Here is a 15,640-nt window from a genome sequence, read left to right as displayed (position 1 = left end):
TACATTATGCACTAATATGATACGCTCCACAGTTATCCCACATATAGGCTTGTATGCAGAGTTTTCAGATCTCAGTCAAATAAATATCACTGTTCATAGAACATAAGATAGTTGTAAGCTAAATAATTTCTCTCCAGAACTATTTTGGAAAGAAAATTTTCCACACGTGGTATAACAATACAAAAAATAATAAATCAATTCCACACAAATGTTGGCTTCTCCTTTTTTCAAAAGCAGCTGTTGCACATTTCTATCACTAGTCAGAAAAAAAACACACCAAACAGTATTTCCCTAACTTGAATGAGATTCAGTGCAATCAATCTCAATTTCTAAAATGATCTATTTCCTAACCATTTTGCAACACCCTTTTTTTTGTGTGTGGTGGCAAAGTCAAAGATAACTTTACCCAATTGTTCAAGTAACAATTACATTTTCTGAGGCGTTGAGTATTAATTATTTAAGCTGTGCTAACCAGCAAAAGAATGATTGGTTGGGAAAAACAAAATCATTTCCAAGGCACCTTCTTGCATATTAGGTAAACTATTCAACCATCTTTTTGTAACAAGATGGATTATCAACAGAGGTGATAAAGGATGCATTTGTTCTAAATGAAAGTTGGTATTTCAATCTCCTTATAGGAAGCAGTTACGTCAAAAGAAAACTTGGCTTGAAGACACTAAGATGAAACCTGGCACCCTTAAACAATCCTCACGAGTAGATTCTCTTAAAAAAAAATCATTACCATAAAAAAGTTTAAAAAAATTAGTATCATGTTTATTTAATTATCTCCTATTGCCATAGCAAATTTTTGAGGAGACCTGGAACATAAGTTTTTGGACATGATTTTTCCCCCTACAGAGTAGCAACCTCTAAAGGCTAAACAAAATTTAATTGAAGAAGTACAGCCAATTCTGTTTGTTCAGAGTAAGAGTGCTTAATCATTACTGTTCATATTCCTTCAACTAAGTCTCCAGAAGCTCTGGGGGAAGGGGTTATGTTGCAGCAACTGCTTGCAGCACAGAACTTGTGGACCTGGGTTTTGCTTAATTAGGGTTCAAATCATCAAATTCTCTCCTGTTCCTTTACATTTTTAAGGGTAAAAGGAAGGAATGATGCAAACAAAACAAAGAATCTATAACGACAAGTCACTCACTCCAAAATGTTATTTTGAAGTGAATGGTAACTGCTAAATTCATTTTGATGGTGCAAATCCTTAACCTAATTTTTATTTCTGCACAAGGTAGGTAATGAGCCCAAATTTCTATAAAAGACGATTTTTACTTTTTAGAAAGGTTTCAAATGAATACATGACTGAAAATCAGCATCAGATTTGAGATGGCAAGTTTTCCATTTTAGAAAAAAAACTTTTAAAACCCTTTCAAGCAGGTAAAATATGAAAATATGATAATTTGCTGTGCTTTTAATGGCAGATTTGATAGGTCCCACCTCTCTTGGAATAAGCAATATGCACAACAGTGTCAGGTTTGCATACGGCCCAGGGAGGTTCCCACAAAGGGCCAGGAAGCTTAAACATTGCCTTGCTGGGTACCCCACGTCACACATGTGGCATTTGTACACAGGTCTATGGTCAGTCTCAGGAGAGAAAAAAAAAGCAGAGTGATTCAGGGCTGTATAAAAATTAAGACACAGAAGGCATTTGCTTGACTGGCCATCTTTTAGGATTGATAATGTAGCTATGTGGACTCAAAATCTTTGTCTTCTCAAGCAACATTTGCAGAGATTAAAACAAAACAGTAAATGAAAACGAACACAAAGTAATGTGCAAAGACATGATAACAAAAAAAACGAAGCTCTTGGGTAATAGATACTGACTGAAATTCTGAAATGAACCTTTGACAAAAATATGGGTATCATCACTCGGTCTATTTAAATAAAATCCTACTGAGAAGTAGGGTGGCCCAAAAGGCCTTCAGAATTCCCTCTTAATCCTATTACTGTAATAACCTGGTATATGATTATGGTGATTTCATGTACCTTGGTTTTTGTTAAATATATCAGCTATAACATTTGATTTTTCCCCCTGCCCCTCAAAACAAAATTAAAAGCTACAAAAATTAAATTTATGAAACAATGAACCAAAAGGTTTACAGGGTTGGGGGATGGGACAACGACATTTTTTATTTTTAAAAAGACACTGTGGTACTATTGGGTCATAAGAGAGAGTGACCAACTTGCAAGTATATGCCACCCCACCACAACCCCAAAGCACCCCCCAAAAATGCTGGGTAGCTTCCAACTGAATTTAGTCTTTGTACTGAGCCAGTCCTGAGGAAACAGATGAACCATGACTTAGGTCTCCATTACACAATCTATCTGCTATTCAGAAACAGGGAACAATTTTCTGTAAACCTCAAACCACACAGATCATGTGAATACCTCTCTTTCTTATAAAATAAAATCCATTCGGGCACAGTTCTACTCTACAGTACAGCTTGTAGAGCTTAGCTTCAGCAACAAACAAACACTGAGGTAAGAACTTGTGCACTTTGGATGTCCTGCTCCCCGTGACTAGGTATCATGGGTGGGCTCCTGACTGAGGTGATGTGGGGTCCCAAAGAACAACGTTCTGCTTGTCTGCCGCTATATTCCTCTGTGATTACAGAACTGCTTCTGGAAGAAACCCCCAGAAGATTCATTCTCCAAAACTCTAGAATCTACAGTCAGCTATCCTGCAGTATAAACCAGAATAATCTTAATTCCAATGATCTGAAGCCGAATAATTCATTTGGATACAGCATCCCACAATTCCAGGATTTAAAAGGCTTGGAAACATCCTCCTATCCAATTTATCAGCAGTTGTGTAGACATACCAGAAAAAAAACCTAGTATTTAATATAAAAATTGTCTTTCAAACAGTATCACTTCATTTTTTCCTTCAAGGATCATAATTCTACATGTGCTGGAAGCCCTGTGGAAAAGGAGAAAAAAATTAAAATGAAGTAGATAGTTTAAAGTTATAATTACAAAGATCTGGCAGCTTCCTCAAACAGCATAATAAATTCTGATATATTAGGGAAATTCCCCCCAAAAAGCTACAGCTTACAATTTCTTGTTCTTGCTTGTTATTTAAATCTTTAAAAGAAGGGTCCCAATTCTTTAGCTCAACTAATCAACAATTTTAATTTTTGTGTTTATACACAAAACTTTCTTAAATGAAAAAAGGTTCCACACAGTAAGACAAAATACAAGGGCTATGTTTTGGCTGTTTACAGTATTTACTCCTTGGATTCCAATCCACCATCTTTATGGTCCTGGGAAAAGCTCATCACCAAGAAACTCATCATCCTAGAGATGGCCTCAGCCTTGGCACTCACAGTGGCCTCAGTATCTCTTCCCCTCTGATAAGAGAGTTGGAGGGTGGGGAAACAGACTCCTCCCAAAGCCTCCCTTTAAAGGGGGCCATCAGCCCAATCATTTCCTATCAACTGCACTACCTGGATTCAACCCCACCATCATTATGGCCCCCTCAGGTTTCCAGCTTCCTTTAGTGCGCTGTCTTCCTCTGCTAGATTGTAAACTCCTTGAGGGCACAGTCTTTCTTTTTCTTATTTGTATCCCCAGAGTGTAGCACTGGTACATGGTACATAGTAGGTGCTTAATAAATGTTTGTTGAATTGAATTACATGTATGAATACACACATTTTCAAAGAACACTGTTTAGGGCAATTTTACATTAATTTGCAGAATTCTACTTAAATCCATTCATTACTGTCTTTGGGAAAACAAAAAGGTAAAGCAGGTGCTCTTAGAGCAAATTTTAGATTAGGTAAATGCATCATTAAACCAAAGAATCAAAAATAGCAACAAAAATTCTAACTTCACCATGTATTTATATAGCTCTTCTTTTATTCACATATAATTATTGCAGATGGGAGGGAAATTTTCATTATCTCTAACCTCTGTTGCCAATGTTCTAAATACGTAAAAAGAAGCCCAAACACTAATCACTTTTAATAGATTCTTGTCTAACATTAACAATTTAAGATTACCTTCTATGCTTGGTTCTTTTGTCTCATTCTCTGGATGCTTGATTCCCATTTCCTTTTCTTTCTGGAAACGACCCTGTAACTGTTTGATTTCGAGGTCATAGTCTTGCCACTCTGGGACAATCCGGACAGCTGCCTGCAGCTTTGGTTCTTTGGTCATTGGATTATTACACTGTGAATGATGGAGATTGGTATTAAAAAGAAGGGAATATAACATCTAGCTGAAAGGCTCAAAATATATGTAAGTTACAATCTAAAAAGTAGCTCTGTTTGGTCTTAAAGTTACCAAATACAGAACTTAAAACTGTGGGAGTAACAGGGTTACGAAGAACTAGACAAAAAGAATGAGGCTATGGAATGCAGAAAGATAACAAAATTAATACAAGTAGAGATAATATGGTGAAGGGTCAGGAATCCAAGTTGAGTTCTTTTTTCTGTGAAGAATGGACAGCCACTTGGTTCACACACTAAAGATAGCTCAGTTACAACAGGTTTCTCCCTTCAGTAATCAATCAATTACAATAATCATAATGGGTAACCATGGCTCCTATCATTTCTAATTTGCAAGGAGAACAGTTATAATTATAGCAAGACAGCCTTCTCCATAATGATCTATATTGATATAAGTTATGAAACTGGGGAAAAAAATTGACCAAAAATAAACAAATTTGTACTAAAATTATTTAGTCTTATACAACATAAAATTAAAATGCAGTCATCATATCAGCTATAAGCTTACCAAATCAATTGTTTTTGCTTTTTTCTTGGAGGCATCATCACACCATGTTTCACACCAAAGCCATTCTTGTGGGAGTGACTTAATTGGCACCTGGTGTATCATGTTATTGGGTAAATCCTGTTTGGTGAACAAAATAAAATTTAAACAACAGCATCTAAACTACTCATGGAGGAAAAACTTAAAAACTTCTAGACAAGTAAACAGCAATAATGTTACCTGTAATTAAAGTTTTAAATGATCACCCAATTGTAGATTCTTAAGATTGGGGATGAAGGCTCTTAAAGATCATCTAGTCTAACTCCCTCACTGAAGATGAAATTTAGGATCAAGATAAATGAATTGTCCAAGGTCACAGGGTTAGTGGCTGAGCTGGTATGCTTAGAGCCCAGATTGAGTGCACTAAATCTAATACTTCTTTCATTATACCACAGTTGAAGGTAACTTTGTTCAGTGAGTAATCCCACCTTTAGATTGGTCAAACCTAAATCACCAAAAGAGACTTATACTATTAAAAAAAAAAAGCCCCACCAACCCTTGGGATAGAAATTCCACAAAATATCTGTTAACACTAAACAAGTAGAAACCTAAAGTTTAGCACACACAAACCATAGTATCTTCTCTGCAGAATTTTTCCTTTTAATTTGTCAACTTATAAGATATGTAGAAGTTTTTCTGATACCTATAATTTTGTTCCTTATCCAAAAGTAGAATTCATGGTTTTTTGTTGTTTTTTAAAAAGGAGACTTACAAGTGTTTGTCTAGTTTTCTTGCTACCACACAAAACTGTACCCCATACCCATAAAGATGTATATATTCTACTGCTATGTCTTTCCCTAAAGATAGTAGTAGTAGTAGTAGTAGTAGTAGTAGTAGTAGTAAAAAAAAAAAAACCAACAAATAACACTTCTAAGATTTACAAACAGCTTTCCTAACAACAGTGAGAGGAAAATAATATGAGTACTCTTATTCCAGGCTTACAAATTAGGAAACTGAAGTTGAGAAAAGTTAAATGGTAGGCCCAAGGCCACACAACTATTAAGTACATAGGAGTCAATCTTAAAAGCAAAGTCTCTCTGGAATCCCAGTCTACTCTCTTTACATTATACCATATTAGCTTTCAGAGCTATTTTAAGAGTTCACCTCAGTAAACTTTTATTCTCAGGAATTATTTTACAGAGAGAAATGACTGGAAGTTATTGTTCATGTACCATGTATCTACTAAGTAATCACATGAGGTTTGGGATATGACTACAACACATTCAAAATATAGCCTGACGAGACATTTGAAGCTAGTCAACTGAAATCACATTCCATTATAAAGTACAAAATAGGAAAATTATGTTGAGGTTAGCAAGGCGACCCCTAAAGGAATTTGATATTAGTTAAATAAAAAATCCTATATTATTATGATGTAGATAAAAAGTGACATGCAAAGTCATTTAAATTGGTGATGGACCATATTTATAAACCTTTTCAGTAGACCATGTACCAAAAAAAAAATTTTTTTCTGGTGAACTAAACAAGCAGGTGATCACAAAGCCAACATTCCTCTCTGCCCCACAATCTCAAATGACTCACTCTCACTGTATCTGAGGAGGAGCAAAAGAATAAATTAAGGACACCAAGGAAAAACTGTCAGGGATAGCCCTGTGACTAAAGCAACTCTGTTTTCAGTCTCCCCGGCTCTCTCCTACTCTCACTAAGCTCTTACTTAAAGACAACTCAGGAAGTTTTTATAAAGGAAAAATATAACGTGCCTCAACAAGAACTGTAGTAAAACTTGAAAACACTGAAGGGAGGAAAAGGAATATTTTAGCCTTGACTCAACACCGTAAGACCAAGTACACAGTTATGACAGAATATATTAAACCATGGAAAAGACTATTTACCTGATCAAGATTTGAAAGGCTATTAGGATCCTGACTCAGACCTTGGTACTGTCCCCGGAGTCTGTCTCCAGCAGCTATCTTCCTAAACTTCTTCAGATCCACAACATAGAGTGCACTAAGTACAGAAGACGCAGCTGTTAAAAGCCATGGAATATGTCAAAAGCACCAATTCACCACATTTAATAAATAAATGGCTTAGTGGCCAAACATTTGGACTTTGCTTTTGGAGAGCAAAGATAATCTCACCTAAGCTAAATTCTCATGGGGAAGCTAGAGGTCACAAGTATTTATTATTTCCAAAAGGGAAGTTATTATTCCATAAAATAAAAATAATTCCAAAAATAAAAAACATTTTGTCATTATTAGTTCTCACTGTCACCATTGTTGCTTATCATCATTGTTGTCAAAAGACAACAAAACATGTTCTGACCAAAGATTTCTAGCAAGTATTAGCAATTTAGATAATAACTATTGTAGTTAACTGCAACATAACCGCTGGTCAATGATCAAAAAGCATCTTGCTGATTGCACAGCTGTCACAACACTGCCAATTAAGAACCAAAACAGAAAGTAATACAGTAATTTCTCTTATCCAGGGACAAAATGGAAGGATATTGGTTTCATCTTCCTACAGCAATATTTCTCTTCCTACACATCTCCCAAAAAATAAAAAATTTTTCTTAGTCACTCTTTTTAAAGAAGAATTAGTATACTAGCAGTTGCAATGGTGATTTAAAAATACACAATCACTTTCTCAGTACCTGATATGGTATTTTCGTCCAGATAAATGACTGGCCCAGTAGCCTGACTTCCAGAACCTGTACCCATTCATTTCTTTACGGCTGTCACAAAATGGAGTATAACCATAAGGTGCACCATCCAAATTAAAATCTCTTAATTCCTTCAGATCTGTGCGAACAATCTTAAAAAAAAAGGAAGCCAAAAATCACATCTAAAAACACACATATAAAGCTGGTACAGATATCTAACAAGTGAGTATTTTTGTGAAGCACAAACAATCAATATTTGCATGAACCACAAACAGTTAAAAACCACTCCATGGTAAAAGTTTTAGGAAGAAAAAATGAAGGAAATGAACCTCTGGTTCACTTGTTGTAATGTGTTGTAATAAACGTTGTAATAAGGCATACATTTTACAAGAAGCCATTCACTTTACCATGTGAATTCCAATAAGAGTTAGACCCCACCACCAATTCTAACTGAGGGAAAAGGAAGTTTGAATTACTAAAACATCAGCATTATACAATAACTGAAAGTGAATGAAATTTTGCAACTTTCAAGCCTGTAAAATATCTCTGATCAGAATAAAAAGAACTGCCTCATGTTAATATGTAAGTTGTTTTGAAGCCTTTTCATTTGTATATGCCAAGAGTTCTGAATATGGGGTCCATGAAATTGTTTTCAATCTTTCCATAAATGTATTTTAATATAATTGGTTTCTTTTGTGATCATATTTATGTTATTTTATTTCTTTAAAAACATTCTGGAAGGGGTAAAAAACTTTAAGAATGCCTGGAATATGCTGTGGCCGCAAGCAGACTATAAGTTCTAGAGGGTAAGGGCTCCATCTTTTGTTTCAAGATCTACAGTGGGTTTTCAATACATACTAACCAAGTTTCTTTTATCTCCTTTTTACACAGCTCTGGCCTCTCCTTCTTAATCAGTACTTATCTATCTAACTCAAACCGAACAGAAACTACATTAGCAAAAGGAGGGAGGGGGGAGAGGGAAGCCATATAGAGGATGAATGAGAATGAAAAGCTCCACTGGTTAATGTAGACTGGTGAAAGTATTCAGAGGATACAGAAAATTTTTTTAAATTTTCTGTACTGGGCTGCACCAAAAAGAGATTTAATATGACTCAAGAAGATGATAATGCATGCATTTTATTCACAATTTTAAAAATAATTTGACTGAAAAAAAGTATATTAATCATACATTAACCATTCTGGGGAACTCAAATCACTCACTATTCAAAATTCAGCTTTCCTTAATATAACTACTTTCTTTCATTTTAGTTTCATTATTTTATTAGCAAATACTGTAATAATATCAGATACATTATTTGTCAAAAGCCCCACCTCCTCATGTTGTATGAGAAAGGCAGGGGGGTGGGGTGGGGTGGGGTGTTAGGCTAAGGGAGGGGTTGGTAAATAATAGCACATTTGTTTTCCTTGTCTAAATTCTCTTTGGTGTGTACCCTTTAATTGCTATCCAGAAAAATCCTCATTCTCTATAGATTATCTGCATCATTTATCAGTGCTCAGCAACCCAGCTGGGTTAGGTTAGGTTTTCATTACCCACACAAAACCTCTCCTTCACTAGGGTAGATCATCAGACTAGGATAGATAATCAGAAGATGGAGGTAAACACCCTAAAACTCTTATTTCTTTCAATTTATCAAAGCTGGGGCCTCAAAAGCTTACCTGATCAGCATCGACAAACAGGAATTTGTCAACAACTAGTGGGAAAAGTACATCCAGAAAGAGAATCTTGTAGCCCCAAATGATGCGCTGCTTTTCTGTCTGCTGATGAAGCCACCGGGGCCATTTATACTGAACAAGCTCATACTGGAAATTGTATTCCTTTGCCATGTATGGGATAAATTCCTTTTATAAATAAAGGAAACATATTAAGTCATTTTTTTAGAATCAAGCAAGTGTATGACTATCACATGGGTAAAAACACATTTAACCAAGAGAACTGTCTTCAAAAATACTCCCCACCTTAATCCCTTAAACTTGTTTCAGGCAAACCAATTTTGGTCGTAATTTGAAATTATGGAAATATCTAACAATTCTGAAGCCTTTTTCATAAATTCCTTTAATACTTTAAGGCTGTACCTTTTTTTAACCCCACTACGGGTACTTCCTCAAGTAACACAGATTACAAGTCTTTTATAGTAGGCCACCTTTATAGTCTCTAAACTAAAAAATTCATCACCTTGAGGCTAACCTGGGTGGTAAGTCTCTTTAAATTTACCTAGTCAGTTCTCAGAAAGCAGACACAATCTATTACAAGGCTTATATTTAAAGCTTTGCCAGCTTAGTAAATTAATGCAAATTAAATTTAAATTGCTTATTTTTTTAGAAGAGTTATATGATTGATTATAATTTAGACTTAAGACATTCCACACTGGGAAATGTTATACTTCAGGAAAACTGTTATTTGAATGGTTTTGATAAATGTCAAGTTTACCCTAGATCCAAGTCTGGCCAAGAGAGAATTATGCAGCATTCCACATAATTTTTGATGTGGCAGTAAATAGCTATGAAGGTTAGAATCAGGAAACTGAAAACAATTTAAAATTCACTGGCACAATTACAGAGGTCGGATAAGTAAGTATGCTTTCCACCTCCTGACATAAGAATGATACAACAGAAATGCAGATACACATTTTCAGACATGGAAAATGCGTGTATTTGTTTTGCTCATCTGTTACCAAGAAGGGACTAATAAGGATTTTAATATTGAGAAGAGGAGGGTGTAGCTTAGAGAATTGTGAGGGAGGAAGACTATTAATAATGATGCTCCCTAAAAATGATGTATAGAAGAGAACAGATGGAGATTCAGAGCAAGACACAGACAAGCAGGATATCTTAAAAACAGATAAGTCGAATTTATTATGTTACAAACGAAAATAAGCTGAACATAATGGAGATTGGTGGTTTCATATGCATTCTCTTTTTCTGCTTTTTTTGTATATGGAAATGCTCCTTTGACAGGGGTTCCAACAGAATGACAAAAAGTCAAAATTAAAGATAAATAAATAAACATAATTCACTGGCCAAAACTCCCCCCCTCCAAAAAAAAATAAAAACACATTGAAAGCAGGTAGAGAAAGCAAAAAGTAGGTAAAACAGCCCTTGAAGGTTTAGAGGTGTCCCTGTTACAATAACATTTAGCCTTTCATTGATGAACAAACCTTGAATGTGGGTGACAAGTAATTCTTCAAGAACCAGAATTTCACAGGCGTCTTAGTATTTTTCAGAACTGAGAGCATCATTATACTGTCAAACAAAAGCAAAAAAAAACACAAAAAACCCAACAACAAAAAACACTTTATATTGCTTTTGACATCAATACTATCAACTACCATTATCTAAAACAGACCACTAGACTTTGTACTAGGTGATTATTTGACAGCTCAGTTAAGCAAAAGAAGACTATTTAACCCAGAAAGCCTCTTAATCCCCCTATTAAATAACATCAGACTGAAAATTAATCTTATGCTACACTAAATCAAATAAAAACCACCACCCAATCAAGTGGATAACCATTTATTCCACTAAAAAAACCTCTGCAAGTCTGTTTGAATTATGGAATACTTTAAAAATACTTGTTTTATTCAAGTAGGAGAAAAAGATGCACAACACAATACAAACATCAGTCTCAGTGCCAAATTAGCAATTATCACAGCAACCAGCCTCCACCAGATAAAAGGAGGAAGCCACCGCAGCTTTTAGGGAGGACTCAAACAAGAGGCAACCACCACACCCTTCTCCAAAAGTCTGCATGTAAAGAAGATTGGAAAGGAGCCAAACCTCCCCCTCATTTGCATCAATGAAGAGCTTTCCCACATGGCTTTACATCATTTCAACCTCCAATAAAATCCCATGAGATGTTTAAAGAAAGTCAGCTCACAAACCTCCACAAAGAGATTTTTTTTTAATTGTCCAATTCAATTCACTTCTCTGGCTTCAGTTTCTTCTTCTGTAAACTGATCTATAATGTCTCTTCCAATTTTAAAAAATTCTGAGGTTCTTCTATGAAATTTAGCTTTTCTGAATGCCAAAAATTAATGAGTAGCACTGGAGAGTATTCTTTTCGGCACAAACTGAAAAAATACCCAAAGAATACTAAACCTCGATCGAGGTGAATGGCCTGAGTTCTGGTCCAATCTGTGACAGTTACAATCTGTGTGGCCTGGAGCAAGTCAACTTCTTTACTCTAAACTTGTTTATTCATTCATAAAATGAGGATAATGCATCACCCATCTTACGGGGGTGTTGTGAGGAACTTGCTCTATGGTAAGCACTATATAAATTATGAGCAACTCATGAGCCATAGCATCTTCAATACTTCAATGATCTGTAACTAACCTGGCATTCATACTCCCTCCACCAAAGCAGAATGAAATCTGTAGATAATTAAGACTTTCTAAGGGTGAAAAATTCATCACTCTGGGGCCAATCCAGTAAGAAGTGTCTATCAACCTGGTTAAACTAATCCTGGCACAACAGTCTATTGCCAGTCCCGTTCAAAAATCTTTCCATTTGACAGCACCTATCAGAGCTTGCATTTAATATCACATCTTCAAGAACCCATGGTTACCTTCATGAAGCAATATGACCTCAGAGGAGAAGTCTAGTCGAAGTATTATATGTGCTATTATGTTTTTGTTAAAGAAAGGAGAGCTTAAAAGATGCTTCCAATAACATTTTGATCATTTGAAGTGCTAGGAAAATTTGGAGCATGAATTAAGTTAAAATTAAGAATGACTGGTGGCATAATCTCATTTTCCAAGGTTTATGTGTTTTGATCAATTAATTAATTAATAATTTAATTTAATATCTTAAATAACAGGCACACAGAGAGAGGTCAACCATTCTCCCAAGTTCTGACTATGACTAGGTTGCTTTTCCCCACTCCCTATACCCAATGCTTCACACAATTTCGTCTATGTAAGATAAGAAAGTAACATGTGTAACATGTCCCAGGCCTCTACTTTCACCTACCAATTCCTATTTTTAGCCTATACTTGGTAAGCAGATATATTGTGTTGATGTAGTAATAATATGTATACAACTATATATTTACACTCTCCCTTACTTAAAGCAATTCCAAACAAATAAAATCATGCATCAATGGATATTTAGAATTGGGAAATGTTATAGATCATCTACTCCCATCTCCTCATCTTAACACTACCTTAAAAATTTTTGTCATTCCAAAGTCTACTTAATTCTTATTAATAAGTTGATTCATTTTTCTTGTCTTTTCCCTTTTTTTCAGAGATGAGAATCAAGTCTCTCAGTCTGGGGAGGCTCCAAGCCTTATCCTCTATCTACTGCATCATAATCACCCCTTCCCATCCTCCTCATTTTAAAGAGAAACTGAGGCCCAGACAAGTGCTGTGAACTGATTATAAAACTATTAAGAGGCTTAATCTAGTTATGAATTTAGGTGTTCTGACCTCAAATTCAACATTCTTTTTCCTATATCACAATGTTTATCATGATCCATTAAAGAGTTGGCAACTGAATTGGTGGAAAAAGGCTCCACCATGAATCACTCTAAGTAGTCTACTAAATGGGCTCATATTTAGTCCTCACTTCCACCTTTTAAGAGTACCTAATACCCTTCAAAGCTCAGATCAGAGACCTCTTACACGAGACATTTCCTATCTCCCTGGTCACTAGAGCATGTTAAAAACTTACCTTGGATTTGCCTTGTATGTATTCCAGATAAACTTTTATGTGCACAAACTGTCTAGTGTTTTACTTTACAGAAACATAAAATACCAGCATCATAAAGAACCTCAGAGACTATTTCCTGAATTCCTTCTTCAATATTCTCAAAAGAGTACTATGATAAATCTACACACATGCACATGTACACACAAAAATCTGAAAAGACTAACCGGAGAAATCTTTCATACAGATGTCCAGATGCTACTGAGAAAATATTAATTACATCATCTTTATCTGGTTTCACTTCTTCGGTCTTCTGACCCCCAGTAAAGCCCCTAAAGTACAAAAATGGAGAAGCAACAGAACAATTAAGTTGCTGGTGTAGATATGCAATACCCAAGAGAAATGATAAAGATATAATGCCATTGAACCTGCTTTCCTATTCAACTTGCTTCTGGCTGGCAGGTTTCAGAATGGAAAAGATATTCAAGCGGATAATCCCCTAGAAGGCAGAAATCTTTCAACAGTAGCAGAGTCAGGAAAGAGGGAGTTCTCTATGTGGTACCATATGTCTCAAATAATCTTATGGAAAAAGAATCTAATCGAGTAGGAAAACATTAAGTTACCCTACCTATGCCCTAAAATTTAAGAACAGACAAAGAATCTGAAAAGCTCTCTAATTAATAGTAGTTTAGTGTACTTGAAGAAAACCCCCCAAAAAAGTGGAAAAAAGAAGGGAAAAATTTACCACTTAAGTGACTCCCAAAATCCAGACTCATTCTCATGATTTCCATCACTTAGTAAATCTTCATTCATCATGTCTGCCTTCTTCTGAACCTGTAAATATGACCACATTATCAAAATTACTTAACATGTCTATAAAGCAAAAAACTGACATTTTTTCCCTGGAATGTCTTCTATTTATGTGAAATAAAGAGTGCATTATAAAGCACTGGCTACTACCTATGAGTCAAAAAAAAAAAGTTGCCAATTAAAATAGCTATGGGCTCTCAATTGGGGAAAGGGGGGAGGACAGGGAGGGTGAAAATTTAGAGCTCAAAATTTAAAAAAAAAAGACCATTAAATAAATAATGATTTTTAGGAGGGAATAAAAACAAAGAGGGCATTTACCTTGTGAGAATCAATTGAGATAACACATGCAAAGTGCTTTGCAAACCTTAAAATTCCATATAAATGCTAGCTGTTGTTATTGTTGTTAGTGTAATACAGGCAGCTAGCTGTTGTAGTGGGTAGAGTGCTGGACTCGGAGTCAGGAAATCCTGAATTCAGATCTGACTTCAGACACTTAGTTAACTGTGTGGTCCTGGGCAAGTCATGTAATCTCAGCCTCAGTTTCCTTATCTGTAAAACGGGGATAATAATAGCACCTTTGTCCCTGGGGTGATTGTGAGGATAAACTGGGAGAATATTTATAAAGTGCTTCACAAACCTTAAAGCACTATACAAATGTTAGCTATTATTATTGTTATTCCTAAAAATGATTTTTTAAAAAGTAAAATTAAAAGGTTAATTGTTAAAAAATATAGCTCTGAGCAATTATAGCTCAGTGAAGCCTCCCAAAGTACCACATCATGTTATTAATCAGCTGTACTACTCAAGCAAATCATTTCAACTCTCTTGGTCTTAGTTTCTTCATTTATAAAATAAGGGGATGAAATTACATAATTTCTAGGTTCTTTTTCAGCACTAAAGTTCTAAAATAATAGTAAAAATAAAAACAATAAATAAAAATAACAATAATAATAGCTAGCATGTATTTAATGCTTTAAAAGGTTTGCAAATTTTTTTATCTTTATTATCTTATCTGATCTTCGCAACAACCCTGTAAGGTAGGTGTTGTTACCATTGGAAACTGAGGCTTAGAAAGGCTAGGTGACTTGCTCAGGGTCACACAGCTAACAAGTGTCTGAGACGGGATATGAATTCAGGTGTTCCTGGTTCAAGGTCCAACACTCTGCCCACTAGACCACCTAGCTGCCTTTCATTTCTATGAATTTGCACAGTGACATTCATGTAGTTAATTTAATACACTTAAACCTGAAGTGAAAACCCCTCAATAAATTGCAATAAGGCAAAGACTTCACTATCTTGATGGCTCCATCATGATCTTATTGATGTGGCTACTTCTTCTATCAGCCTACATTGCAATCTATCCACAACTTCTCATTCTATGTGATTCTCGTCAACGACCTCCTATAAATTCTCCATTAAGGCCCTACTCAAAAGGCTAACAGTCTTCTACTAGGTCTTCCATTATCTCATGAGCAGCAGTACATACCATGGGCCATCTGCTTGTTATTCCTCAGCATCACTACATGAACCAGTTCACCTCCTTTTCTACAAGATATTCAAAGACTTTTTAAATCGCCAAAAATGGGAAACTAAGGTATGGCTGAATGAAGTGGTTTGTCTTGGGTGAGATCTGGACTGAATTAAGTACAAAACTAACAATGAATGTCTCTTAGTTCCAGCAAAAGAATGCTGTCTATAGTATCTCTGTGATTAACTTACAAGTGTCTGATTACAAGATGTAGGCAAATCCTCAGCTGT

At 35.4% G+C, this 15,640-nt stretch overlaps 1 protein-coding gene across 1 annotated transcript in view; it reads right to left on the bottom strand.

Annotated features, from left to right (window-relative positions):
- Positions 1–752: 752 nt before the first annotated feature.
- Positions 753–15,640, bottom strand: part of UGGT1 (UDP-glucose glycoprotein glucosyltransferase 1) — a 98,533-nt gene continuing 83,645 nt past the window's right edge. Inside the window, 9 exon segments of the mRNA XM_027854658.1 lie at positions 753–2,929; positions 4,011–4,179; positions 4,747–4,863; positions 6,636–6,750; positions 7,397–7,557; positions 9,083–9,265; positions 10,582–10,666; positions 13,300–13,404; positions 13,818–13,906. Of these exon segments, the coding sequence (XP_027710459.1) occupies positions 2,904–2,929; positions 4,011–4,179; positions 4,747–4,863; positions 6,636–6,750; positions 7,397–7,557; positions 9,083–9,265; positions 10,582–10,666; positions 13,300–13,404; positions 13,818–13,906 (1,050 nt within the window). The 3' untranslated portion in view covers positions 753–2,903.

This window comes from Vombatus ursinus, unplaced genomic scaffold (genome assembly GCF_900497805.2).
Source record: "Vombatus ursinus unplaced genomic scaffold, bare-nosed wombat genome assembly UNPS02010548.1, whole genome shotgun sequence".
NCBI classification, from domain to species: domain Eukaryota; kingdom Metazoa; phylum Chordata; class Mammalia; order Diprotodontia; family Vombatidae; genus Vombatus; species Vombatus ursinus.
This window is presented reverse-complemented; position numbering and strand designations above follow the sequence as displayed.